The following is a 14,354-nucleotide window of genomic DNA, read 5'->3' as shown; positions in this document are numbered from 1 at the left end:
TACTATGTATTAATTAACTAAAATAAAAAAAAATCCTGTCCTAGCAACTTCATAAAATTAAAAAAAACGTACGTAAAATGTTTTTTTTAAATCAAGATTTGACCAAATCTTTGTAACGAACGAAATTTTCTCCTCGCTAAATGTAAGTTAAAGTTACGATAAAAAGAGAAAAAAAATGGAGTTATTAAAATAAATATTGTCTAGTATATACTTATTTAAATCTTTTTCATATCCTGTCTTCGACTTATTCTTCTTAAAGACCCTACCGATTGTTACGAGTCCATTAATTGAATCTTTTTCAAAGCCACATTTTGACGACCTAAAATTTGACTATTTTAATGTATTTTATTGTTAAATTGTTCAAACTTTCGTGAGACATAATAAACTGATATAAAAACGGCTAAACACTCACTTATATTCGTCCGGTGGCGGCACCGACTAGTTTCGAGCCCTTGCGGGGGGCATTATTTCGCGGACGCGACCCGTGAGTACGGGCCACGGCCGAATATACGTGAATGTTTAGCCGTTTTTATATAAGTTTAGTATTTTATCGCACTTTTTTGAATATGTACAAGTAATATTGTTGCGAATGTATTTTGTATTGTGATAAATTTTACATTAGTTATTTGTTACGTGTTTTGTATGGACCATGACAGAAAACCTGCTTTTTATTGGTTTTAATTTAATTAACCATTATTCCATATCAAAGTTGACCAATTGATATATTCCATCAAATACCATTAAATGTTAAATGTTGCCATTTATAAAAAAAAAAAGAATATTCCAACTGTGCTGTTAAAAAAAATAATTATTTTAAATTTATTCGTTAATAAATAAAGTCAACCTATGTTATAAAGAGAGTATAGTTGAAACCGATTAAAAAGCTGGTCGACTGATCGATAAAAGTGCTTCCACGTCAATATAATTGTTATGTAATTGCATAAACATCGACAAGAATGTAGTCTGCACGTGTAATAAGGTACAATAAGATATTTTCAGGATTCCGTTTGGAAATGGGTCTGTAAGTTTTTAGATGGGATGGACAACTTCGAGGTATTTGGTGTTTAATTCGATTAATAGCTAATGTGTGTGCACTAAGAATAAATTAAAAATTATTAATCACTTTTTAAACTTTTACTAATAAACGTATAAGTGTGTTGCGTAGAAAATTAAGTATTTCTTGATATTGAATAACCAGTATTTTTAAGAGTTTACTTTTTAAAAACTTTAATGTCTAATAATTGCTTAAAAAGATCATGTTTAAATCGTATTGTGAATCTCAAAATATTACGTATAAAAAAAATTTAACTCGCACTTGTTAATTTTTAAAATGTTGTCTCGTTTGAACTTTCTTAATTAACTGTTAACGAAATGAAATTTATTTAGAAGTAGTGGTAGTAACAGTTACTTGCAAATGTTGATTGTACAAACACAAAACAAATAATATTTAAGGTCACAAATTAAGAATACTTATAAGCGTTGTAACTGCTTGAATAGTGTTAAATATATAATAAATGCAGTTTGTTCCTTTCTATTTCTTATTATTTTCATATTTTTAGAACATTTTTCAATCTTACTTATTACTAACTAGCGGTCGCCCGTCGCGGGGCTATATAAAAACTTAATTAGTGTAGGCTATGTGTTCTGTCAGACTATGTTCTATATGTATGCCAAATTTAATCGAGATCCGTTCAGCCGTTCTAGAGATATCTTTAAACCTATTCATCCATCCACATCACATCCATCTAAACATTCCCATTTATAATATAATATTAGTAAGTTAAATAAAAAGTAGCTCCTCAAGGCATAAGGCATGGCCATCGAAAAAAAATGAATAAATAGTATCATATGTTCGTCTCCTGGCTCCAAGCTACCTCCTCACCAATTTTCAGCCATATCGGTAAAGCCGTTCTTGAGTTATAAATAGTGTAACTAACAGGACTTTTTAATATATATAGATAATATAAATGCGAATGTTTAGATGGATGGATGGATGTTTGTTGCCATAGATAATAAACCTCGAACTCTATAGCCCATTAGATAATCAAATTATTGTAATTAAAAAAAACTTAGTTTGCAAGCTTTTAATTCTTATAACTAAATATATACACTTTCTCTATCTACACCAAAAACATTTTAAATTAAAGTAGAAAATCAATTAAATATGAAGGTACAGGTAAAGTTTAAGAAATAAAAACAGATGGCACAGATTATGCAATTTAATACAAATGAGTAAAGAAGCCTTAGTATACTAGAAATAAAAAAGTAGGCCAGTAGCGATAGCCTAGGATGGACTGTTTGAGCTCACTGGCATTTAGTGTTTGCATTATGCCAGTTGTATGTCAGCGCTGATTTTAAGTGCGACTGGCTTACCGTACTGGCATAATGTAAACCAGACATAATAGACAAGAAAGTGTTCATGCCTTCTACTTCATACTCTTACATCGTTTTTAGCAAGAATTCTAAATTGATGCAGAATAAAATAAGACAATAATTATTGCAAGACAAAGAGATATTCCTAAATGAAAATGACTTAGAAAGATCTCATGCAAATAAGAAACAAAAGACTTAAGTAATATGCGAAGCCGAAACAAAGCTAAAGACTGTACAATATGGGATAAGTAAGAAATGAATTATTTCTGGATACCAAAATATTCAGTCTTGATTAATAAGTATTTACAAAAATTCTCACTATTTTTTTATATTTTACTTGTGTGCCATGTGTTTTAATTTTATTGAGTATACCTTATACAAATAAATGAGCATTTTACAACTATATGATATCTATTTGAGCTGCAGGAACTTCATAAGTGCGTCTTGTATAAGACGTGGGCTGGCTTCACTATCGGCAGTATATCTGACTCCTCTAAGGGCCCCATCTTCATTTCTAACAACACCGTACTCCCCTACGATAAATCCATCGGGTGTTCTTTCTTCGACACGATACTTTTTATACTGTCTTCCCTCCACAACATATCCCACTTTACAATTTTCCTGCTTACAATTTTCATTATTCGGCTTTTGAACACCATGGCTACGTCCGTCAGTCATGACGCTGATTTTTTCATCTACTTCGTAATTCTTTTCAGGTTGATGTTCTACAATATATCCTTCTTTATTAGTTTTATATGTTACTGTTGTTATTGGAGTCGTGGTTACTTCAAGTTCTCTTGTAGGAGACGTTGGTGGTATTGTTCGGGAGCGTGGTCGCCAAGGCGTATGGTTTGGCAATGGTTCTGGTGTGAGATGTAATGATGCTGGTTGACTGTAAAATTTAGCTGGTTCACTGTAAATTTTCGCCGGTTCACTGTATATCTTAGCCGGTTCGCTGTAAATTTTCGATGGTTCGCTGTAAAATTTCGCCGGCTCACTGTAAAACTTAGCTGGTTGACTATAAATTTGAGCAGGTTGACTATATACCTTCGCCGGGGGATTGTAAAATTGTTGACTTTGACCAAAAGTGTTACTCTCTTGGTTATAATTATTATCAATCTTGGGATTGTCGTGTACTATATTAAAGCTAACCGTCGTCAATCGTGTGTTTCTATCTCGTTCGTGTAATGAATCATCCGTTAAACTTTGTACATAATTTTTAGCCGATAATGATGAAATCGATCTGGCTATTGGAATATTTTCAATATTTTCCTCAGTTTCGCTAGCAGTCGAGTCTATATCAGAATCAGTGTTGCTCGTTGATTCGGTTGTATGATCATCGGATATGTTGTAATTAAATTGTTTAACTGTTTCAAATGGATTCACTTGCTCGTAATGGTTTACGCCTCTCGCTTCTTTCCGTGCTTGTAATTGTTTGATAAAATCTATGTTAGCACCGGTATACGGCATTGCATCAGTTACGGTTTCGTTTTCGATGTCCTCGATCGTAGTTGGATTCGTAGGATTTATTTTTGTTAGAATTGTCGGTGGTATTGTGACGTTAACATTTGGCATATATTCATTTTCTGGTATCTTGTTAGATTTTGCTTTCCCTCTTCCCACAGCAACTGAAGACGTTATTCTTACAGATATAACTTGTTCGTTATGAGTTTCGGAGGTATCTCCATGTTGTATTGCAGCATCTGCATCGTCTCTCACTCCCGGCTGCTTTGTAAATGGCTGGCTTACCACTAGCGCATTAGGCAAGATCTGAAAAGAATGAAAATCAAAGTAAATAATTTTATTAAATGGTTTAAAAATATTGTTAGTGTAAATTTCTCTAATTTAAGAACTAACAAGAAGTATCAACACATTGATACAAAAATGTTTTTGGCTAGATCATTGATTAATAAATCGTATAGATTAGAAGTGGATAGATTACATTGAGAAAAATAAGTAAAGTAAGTGTGCCGCAGACTAGTAACATCTAGTGTTTGTCATAATCATAGAGAGGAAGGACATTCAAAGTCTTATTCAACAAATGATGTTTTTATCAAATGCTGTAACAAGGCTCAAGATGGTGAGCAGCAAGGCTACACGCGCGGTCACTGACAGTTGCACGCCGACACATTCCGAGAAACATTTCCGCTCCGTTTATTAACGCCTTGTCGATCAAACCTATGTCAGCAGATAATATCTTGATCGTACCTAGATCACTTTTTGTTAAGACTAAGTGTGATATGTTGCACATAATTTTAATTAGCCAGGCCAAACGTCTGTAGCACCTAAAGGAGACAACAAAAAAATGTAGCCACTACAAAAAATGACATAGGTTTGGATTAAATAACACAAAGAATATACAAAAATTAAAGTCACGTACGACAAATTAACGTCTAGACGGCATTAACTTTTTTTTAATTTAATAATAAAATTCATAATTAAAATTCATTAAAGAAGAAAAAAAACATTTGCAAGTCAAAGAAAAAGACAAACTTACTGGTTAAGTTGTTAATGTCAATATGTATGCAAAAAATTAACCTGATCGGAATGTGGAGGCAAAAAGTGGGCGCCTGATCATGACACCGCCTCGGGTAGGATGATTGAATGTTGCTTGTACTTACATCTAGTACTGGTATGTAAATAACTTAATGTAATAATATTACTTCTAAATACATTAAATCAAATGTCAAATAAAAAAAACGTTGCTTTTTGTGTACATTTTCTAAAAGTTCACAAAGAGAAAAAAAATGTTTCAAATAAATAGAGAAAAAACAAATGAAGTTATTTTTTAATTGTTTCATGAATCGAAAACACTTAACCTACGTGTAAACTCAGTGGAAGCCTACGGCAACGTTAATCTACTGTAAGCTTTGTTTTATTTTAAACCCTAATGGGAACCTTTGATTGAAAAGCAATAAGAACTTGTTAATAAAAAAATAATTAAAAAAATATAGTCTATGCCGCGCGGGGACAGTGTAGCTTCCCAACAATGAAAGTATTTTTCAAATCCTTCATTACTATCGGAGCCTATTCAATACCAACAATCGCACAATCAAACTTTTCTTTTTATAATATTTGTATAGATCTTTCCAAAAATCATACCAATGTCACTAATAGTTAGAAAGTTAGGGTACTAATTACTTTAATAAATTTATATTATTATATTTTCAAGAAACTTTGAAACTTGTTCTTTACGATGTTGTAATGAACTTGAAACTACTTTGTATCTAGATAACGAACTAGGTATTCTGGACAATTTCACCACATTGCAGTTCGTGACACAAGATAAATACTAAGCGCTTCTACGTAACAAGAATCTAAACAAAGCTTTATCAGTATAGGAATAAGTATGAAATAGGCTTTCACAATGTTACATGTTATCGGAATAATACATCAATTTAATCGTTCTGCAATATAACAAAAGCGGTACAGTTGAGAGTTTTGAGTGTGCACTACCCTCAAGTCCTTTCATTTCATGTCGGAGTGGTTGTACAAAAATATGTCAAAAATAAGCCCTTTTATTTGATGCCAACAAGTAAACGTAGTCGATCAGCAAGTTAATAAATAGTAGGAATTGAATTAGACCTAATTAATGTTATAGTTATTACTTTACATAGCCGAAGTTGCGGGAATCAACTAGTTACAAAATTCATAGGCTGCGCAGGCGCAAGTCGCGGCCTTGTGTTTTTCACTGTCACGGTGTTGCGGGGCGGGGCCGGGCAGCAGCAGAGTGGGGGGGGGGGGGGGAAAGGCGCACTCAAGGCGCACGCGCAATCGCTCCATGATCGTAATATTGCACGGATATGTTGGAATGTTACTTTTACAGAGAAAGGTTAAACGTTGGAATGAATAAATATAAACTCCTCTGTTATACATACCAGCTGTGGTATTCACCTTTGTTCTTTGTGAGGAAATTTAAAAATTATTTACTATTAACAAAGATTCTTGCATAAAATAGATGATTTTGTTATGTTAAACGGAATTGCGAAAAATGTATAAATACGCCTTCATATTTTGTGCTACTAAAATGTTGATTTGCTAAGAATTTTCCTAAAGGGTTTTCGCTTTGATGATTCCTGAAAAAGATCTGAATAAATTCCATAATTAAGTTATTTATTCTTAAATCTTTAATCGTTGGTTTCTGAGACAAAAATCTTCATTTAAATTGTTATCTGTTTTGACAAAGATGAAATAGGGATTTCGGTATCAGAAACCCACAGTAAGACAAATCTAACCAAAATAAATTCTAGTTTACTCTAGAATACTTTTTTCCAAGACATAAGTTGGTATAACATGTAATATTAAAATAGAATGGAGTCTCACAAGTTAGTACAATTTGAATTAGTTGCACTGATATTGATACTGCTTGCAAAAGTAGGCGCTGATATGAATAGCTCATAGATACTGTTTCCTATGTTAGATATATGTTTAAAAAATTAAGAAACTGCATCCATATTCCATTTAATTTATAATTCTGTTTACAAGGTCATATAATACATAAATCTAGATATTTGTAATACGAAACTTTAGGTAATATTGTTTTATTAACTTTCACCTATTTTCAACTGGAATTCTTTTTCAATATTTTATAACAAAATACTTAAGGAATAAATAGACAGAATATTATTAATAATACAATTTTGTCCCTTTTTTTAATTGTTTTTTTTTATATTACTAAGAGTGCTAAAACACTAAATGTAGAGTTTATAAATGTACAATACAGATAGATTTATAATTATTATTCGATTGTGAGTTAATTCTCATTAAAATCCTTCACGCGACAAGCAATAACAGGTTACCTAGCAAGGGAAGCTAGTTCAATTCATATTAAAGTAACGTTTTTTAAAGTCAATTGCAATAAATAAACCATTGCAATATATAATAAATGCCAACGACCGTCTCCAGGACATTACTAACCTGTTCGTAGCACAGAATCGGAAAAAACTAATTGATTCAAAGATATCTAAAATAAGAAGACATAGCTGAAGCTTTCGTAAGAGTTGAATTTCAATACGAAATTAATAAATAACATAAAACAATTAAATACAATTAGACTTTAGTGTAACAATTATACGAGAAAAGTGTACGTACAGCTTAGTCTTCAATAAAATTTCGTAACAGTGGCAAATGTGCGATTAGTTATTTTGTTGCTTTCTTTTTATATGCAATTTTCATTTTAGATATAATATATTATTTGTAATATGAAGTATTAGCTGTCGTCCGCGACTCCGTCTGTGCGGCAGGAAAAAAACTTAAATAGTAGTCTATATGTTCGTCCAGACGGTATTCTACATTTATGCCAAGTTTCAGTAAGATCCGTTTAGTCGTTCTGGAGATACCTTCTAACAAACATCAATCCATCCATCCTAATATTCACTTTTATAATATTAATAAGATAAGCACCTTAATTATGTTATCAGCAACATACTTCTTTTTAAATAGAATGGTTTAAAAGATTCTTGATATATTAAGTACTGTCTTTGAACACTTACGTACATAGAAATAAGTCTTTCTCAATGTTTTTATTTTGTTGTTTCACTAATTTGCATGTACGTTTGTTGCATAGCAATAGATATTTAAACTCCGCTAGTTTAACTGTCTGTATTATAAATAATATGAGGTCATTGTTCCAAGGACCAATTCTAGATCCTTTACTTTGTTAGAAGTCTTAAAAGTAAATTATAATGTTTCCTTAATGTCTAAACAATTCTTGCGATTTTTAGTCATAATATAAATATAACATTTTATAAAGAAACTAGCTGTCGCCCGCGACTCCGTCCGCGCAGGATTAAAAATAGATGTTGGCCGATTCTCAGACCTACTCAATATGCTCACAAAATTTCATGAGAATCGGTCAAGCCGATTCGGAGGAGTATGGGAACGAAAATTGTGACACGAGAATTTTATATTTAAGATGTTTTTTTTTTACTTTTTACGAAAGAATAATTCGGCATTAACAATGTGGCTCATTCAATATCAACTCTACGTCCCCATTGAGGGCTCGGAGCCTTCACTAAGCTAAAGGTGACTTGGCCATAGTCAACCACGCTGACCCAGTGCGAGTTGGTTGACTTCACACATATCATTGAATTGCAACTAAATAGCATAATTTTAAAACGAACAAAAAATGATTAACTACTTAATTTAAAAACAAAATTATTGATCAATAAATCACATCGGTGAATATCGTAGGTAAATAAATCAATGTAATCCATCCAAACATCCAAACAAATGTGGAATAATACGAGGAAAAGACCAATCAAAAACAGATACATGATTTCGTAAAATAGATGTAATTATTCGATCACAATAATTATTAGGAACATTACGAAGCGTTCAAAGAAATAACGATGTGCAGCCTTGGTTAAAGTAACCTACATTCTCGTATAATTTGTTTGAACACTATTAACTTTATTCCTCAACTATGTTGTTCTTTTAAAGTTAGTAAAACTTTTTTGGTTATTAAACGAGATTCAAGAATGATTCACACGTTTCTTTCAGATATTTTTCGTTACAAAACAGAGAAGGTAAGAGATATAGAGATATACATGTATAGTTAATTAAATTGACCATTCCAAAGAAAACAGTTGCATCTGTTAATAGATTCTATAAGAGATGTATCTCTTTTCGTCAGATGCGTTGTATTAGAATAAATTTATATAACATATCTTACTAATAAAATGCGAATGTTTGGATGAATGGATCTTTGTTGGAAGGTATCTCCAGAAAGACTGGAATCATCACATAGGCTACTAATTATTTTATTTTTAATTCTGCGTGGACGGAGCCGTAGGTAATAGCTATATATATGTCACATAAATTGTTTATATCAATATGAAATCTTTTTGGTTAACTTTTATTGATCAAAGGTGTACAAAATCTTGACATGAATAACGACAAAACTGCCGTGATAAGATCTGCGCGATTGTTGTACGAGCCCGCCTCCAATAAGTTAAAAGTTGTTACGAACTCACAGGGCGGCCTTCGACAGCCTTTTATCAATCATTATTATTAGTCTAGAACATATTTTCTAGTTTTAATCTAATATAAGTAAAGTCCGAAAGTTTCATTTGACCCGGTAGGTATAAGCGAAACTTAATTACAATAGCATATTATCTCCCCTGTTAAAGTCCAAAAAGTACGACAAAGCCAAAGATCATCGTACCACGTAGGTACACACAAATAGGAATAAACCAGGTCAGATAAAGATGTAGCACTATAACTAACTAATCCAGCATACCTTGTAATGCCAAAGTAAATACAAGTATTGCAATCCAAAAAGATTAATTAAATCTGAATTTATTTTAACGTTGAAAAAATCTCAAACACACTCTTACTATCTTATAACCAATATTCCTGTATTAAGAGTTAATTTTTACGAAGAAGGTTAAGTGACAACTATCGATAGGCAAACAGGTTTTAAAAACAAACTGACATTTAATACAGAACACGGACTCAAGTTAATAAACTATAAGTTTACCCGCATTCATATTTCAGTGAGATATTTTAAACCCTTTTTATTAAATGAATTGCTTAAAATTATCTTGATAAGTACACGAATCGACATTATTGTGGAAACCATGTCAGAGGGCAATAAAAAAGCAGATCGTAGATATCACTTGAAATGGCTTTTTTCATCACGACTTAAGCATACCAGGGACAAAGCGAAGGCTAGGTCATATCAAATTCCTAAAAGCGATGTCGAGTCTAACAGCTTTAGGTAAATATATAATTTCATTATTATACTTATTTTATATTCAATATACATAAAGGCATTCTAATATGTTTTATATACAAACTATACTAATAATAAGTAGCCTATGTGTTCTACCAGACTATGCTTTATATCTATGCCAAATTTCAACGAGATCTGTTAAGCCGTTATTGAGATACCTTCTAACATCCATCCATCCATCCATCCATCTAAACATTCGCATTTATAATATTAGTAAGATGATGTATATAACCAACTACAAAATCTCACGACCCACGCAGCCAGTGACTAGGATTACAGAGAGGAATTTCAACTGTACGTGGACAGTCTCCAATATTAAACCCTTTTTATCGGACCCTAACTGGTAAAAGGTTTTGGTCGAAGCTATTACCAAGATTTTTATTCTTGGTTTCTGTTAAAGTGTGCACTTACCTTTATAAGGTTAGCATTATTGTGCGAGGCGAGAAAACCAGTTCTGATTTACCAGATCGTGAAGTATTTTATACTTGAATGCAAATAAATTGAATGATGATAACCGAGTTCACAAAGAAAATGCGAACGTGTTTTATCGCACGGATGCAATTTTTTTTCTTTAAATAGATCAAAGTTCGAGTCCTTAAGACGGATGATTTGTGAAATTATGTTCAATTACGAGAGAAATAAGGCAAAAAGTATAAAAAGAAATACGACATTAATAACTTCCGATATGTATGTTGTTCTTTCATTTCATTTTACTGTAATTTATATTGAATGGAATGAATACGGAGTTAAGACTTCGTAATAAAATAAAATGTAACTATTCTACATTGATATCTATGCTCCAATGTCTTTAATATATAATAAATAATATTAGGCGCGCAACTAAGTTCTCGCTGTTTGTCAGTAGATGGCTCTAGCAGTAAGAGCTGGTCGATTTTGACATATCCAAAACGTCATTTTAAAAGATTCCAAGCCAATTATTGTGATTGTGTTCATGATTGAACTTGAAAAAAATAATCACTATTCCAAAAGTGATTTAAATTTTTGTAGCAAGCAAACCCCCGGTACTCAAAATAGCTAGCGCCATAGATAAAAATATTATCTATGGCGCTAGCAAGTCTCGCAATCAAAAGGTGGAACGGCGGCGCGGCGGCAACTCTTTCAATTTCTTTTTCGGTAAAAAGCCTTATATTTAATGTCCTAATCTTTGTGTATACATTTAACTTTATTTTGAAAATTAAAACAGAAATTGTGAAATGAAATACAGCAGTAATCAATTTCCGTCACTAACTTGTCACAATTTAAAATACGTATGACTTAGGATTACATAAGAATTGCAATTGTAAACTTGAATTTTGCCTACTTATCTTTTTAGGTAGTCTTTTGTGGGTGTAATTAATATCCGGGTTTCTCCAACTAGCAATAATTTTCCAGTTAATAATAATTAGAATAAAATCCTCTACATCCTTTGACATGTATGAACAAATAAAAGACCCACATATTGGAAAATCCCGCGAGTTGGATAGGTTTAGGATTGGAAAACTACTACCAATTGGTAGACGCTAGAAAATTATTCATTAGCTAAAATATTTCGCCTCAATCACGATTAGTTATGCGTGACAAGATATTACCAGTGCTGAACTAAACCTGTTGTCGTTACTTTACCTTCGCACTCAATGTCTTTCATTTCAATAATGTACACTTTATTACTAACGGTGTTTCGTCTTAATTAAAAAAAATCTGTATTTAACACAACTGTAAAAATCTCGCCCAGAGCGCCGTAAATGCTAAAACCGACCCTGATCGTAAGTTACCTTTTATATTCGCGATTTCTTCATCATCAGCTAACTACACGTTCCCACCGAGGGGCTCGGAGCCTATACTAATTTAGGGGTGACTAGGCCATAGTCAACCATGCTGGCCCAGTGCGGGTTGGTTGACTTTACACATATCATTGAATTTCATCTCGAATATATGCAGGTTGCATCACAATGTTTTCTTTCACCGAAAGTACGTCGGATAAATGTACATATGTAAATCGGAAATCTAAAAACACATTGGTAAATGACGGGATTCGGACCCAGGACCTGCAGATTGCAAGTCAAGAGCTTGACCCTTGAGCCACTGACGCTCATTCGCGATTTACTCCTTTTTAATTTCCTAAGCATTTCTTTGTCTTCAATAGGTGCAAAAAAAAAGAAATATATTATGACAGGTTTTATGATAGACATGCATAGGTAATAATTACTGTTCGTTGCATTTATTGTGATTTATTTTTCTCACTAGTAGTGATTACATAAAAAAATACTAGGAAGTGATTTGTTCGAACCTGTTTCGCCCTCATATGGACCAAAATTAGTTCGATCTTATGCTCCAGTACTTATTTAAAGAGCGTGCTGACATTTATCTTGTGTAAATATGAAATAGGTCGTCATTTATTTTGCTATATCGAGTTTCATGAATATCTAAAGCATTTTTCTTCAACTTTTTAATTAACGTGTCAAGGAACTCGTTATATGTTACGCACTTTTTATAAATAATGTTGAAAGAAGTCGACGTTATAAGCAACTGATCAATTATTTTCTTTTTAATTAGTTAGCTCGGAAATTAACAACTCCTATATTAACAAATTGTAACAATATAATATAATGTCAAAATTATGATTTTTGTTTTTTTTTTTACATATTTAATATCTTAATCTGAAACAGCGTGTAGAAGGGATGACTGATAAATATTTGGGCAAAGATAAAAGAAATATTTGAAGAAAACAACATCTATTTTCTTTATAATTTTGTCCATTGCGAACGTCAGAAATATAATATATTTTTAAATTCACAATGTATAATTTCTTAATGATACGAATAGCTTCCGACATGAACTAGTTGGAATAAAAAAGTGGTTTTTTGAGCAATTTTGTATCGAAGTATAGTTTATATGCCAATATAGTCACAGTTGCGGAAGCAAACTAGATAATGGCAGCAGAGAACCGATGTTTGTGACGACCAATAGAGGGTTATGTTCCGACGATCACATACTTAAGAAAAAACAGAAGTGACAGTAGCTTAATTTGACAGTATACAGAACGAACAATAGGATTGTTTCTTAAAGTTCCAATATACTTTTAAATGATACAGGACTTTATTCAAATTTTGAAACGGTACCTCCGTAATCGATTGACGAAATCAAATTTTGACATTGAAAGTCATATTCGGCTATACTAAGGGCAGTGGGCGTTGTTACGCGGCATGTTTGAACGCTTCTGTATAAAATGCTACGGAAACATTTGCTTTCTTGTTATTTTATTTCAACATGAATTACCTTGTTATGAAAATGTGATGCAATTTGTTATTGAACATTTTAAAAACTTGATAGTATGTTGTGTATGGTGCACAGTTATTGAGCCCTACGTCTATTTTAAAATGGAAAAGTAATTGTTAAATTAATATTTGCTAATGCAGACTTTGGCAAAAATTTGACTTCATACGTATTTTAAAACGGTAGAAATTAACTTGATATGATAGACACAGAAGGCTTGCTTTTCAATGTAATTCGTCATTTTAAGTTTTGAATTATCACGGCAAATGTAACCTACATTACTATCATCATCATCAGCTCACTACACGTCCCCACCGAGGGGCTCGGAGCCTATCCTAAGTTAAGGGTGATTAGGCCATAGTCAACCACGCTGGCCAAGTGCGGGTTGGTTAACTTCACACATATAATTGAATTTCTTCTCAAATATGTGCAGGTTGCATCACGATGTTTTCCTTCGCCGTAAGAATTTCGGATAAATGTACATATGTAAATCAGAAATCGAAAAACACATTGGTACATGACGGGATTCGAACCCAGGATCTGCAGATTGCAAGTCAAGTGGTTGACCCCTGAGCCACCGACGCTCTCATCACATTCATATATTAATCACATTACTATAGATTAAAAAAAAAAAGAATTCATACCAAAAGGGAAATCCATATAAAATAGATCCTCATCTCGTCACAAACCGATATTACCGCACTGTAACTTCAAATTTACTGTATCGATAAGGACATGTCCACAATATAGAGAATCGTAAAGAACATCGTTCCGATGGGAACTTTTGGTTTATACGATTATTTGGTTGACATCGCGTCGCATCGCTTCGACACGGCGTTGCAGACACACGGTAAAACTAAGCGAGGCCCTCTGATTCCGATTCCTTTGAACTAGAATAAGCGATTCACTTCTAGTACGTGTGCCTTGCGCGCTGTCTCACTGACTAAAGGCACGCCGCAACATCGACCAGACA

The 14,354-nt window shown here is 32.7% G+C and overlaps 1 protein-coding gene across 1 annotated transcript; it reads right to left on the bottom strand.

Moving 5' to 3' along the window:
* Positions 1 to 2,163: 2,163 nt before the first annotated feature.
* On the bottom strand, positions 2,164 to 14,312 carry LOC106127845 (uncharacterized). Its single transcript, XM_013326126.1, has 2 exons — positions 14,026 to 14,312; positions 2,164 to 4,143 (listed from the first exon to the last, which is right to left on the bottom strand). Exons 1-2 carry the CDS (start codon positions 14,056 to 14,058, stop codon positions 2,785 to 2,787), a joined length of 1,392 nt encoding a protein of 463 aa, XP_013181580.1. The 5' UTR covers positions 14,059 to 14,312; the 3' UTR covers positions 2,164 to 2,784.
* Positions 14,313 to 14,354: the final 42 nt, after the last annotated feature.

This window comes from Papilio xuthus, unplaced genomic scaffold, assembly GCF_000836235.2.
Source record: "Papilio xuthus unplaced genomic scaffold, Pxut_1.1 DF828952.1, whole genome shotgun sequence".
Classification (NCBI taxonomy): domain Eukaryota; kingdom Metazoa; phylum Arthropoda; class Insecta; order Lepidoptera; family Papilionidae; genus Papilio; species Papilio xuthus.
This window is presented reverse-complemented; position numbering and strand designations above follow the sequence as displayed.

Coding starts and splice junctions, on each gene's coding strand:
- LOC106127845 (XM_013326126.1), bottom strand. CDS start 14,058: ATGAGGATCTATTTTATATGGATTTCCCTTTTG. Junction 4,144..14,025: donor TTATATGGATTTCCCTTTTG/GTATGAATTCTT, acceptor CATTCTTTTCAG/ATCTTGCCTAATGCGCTAGT.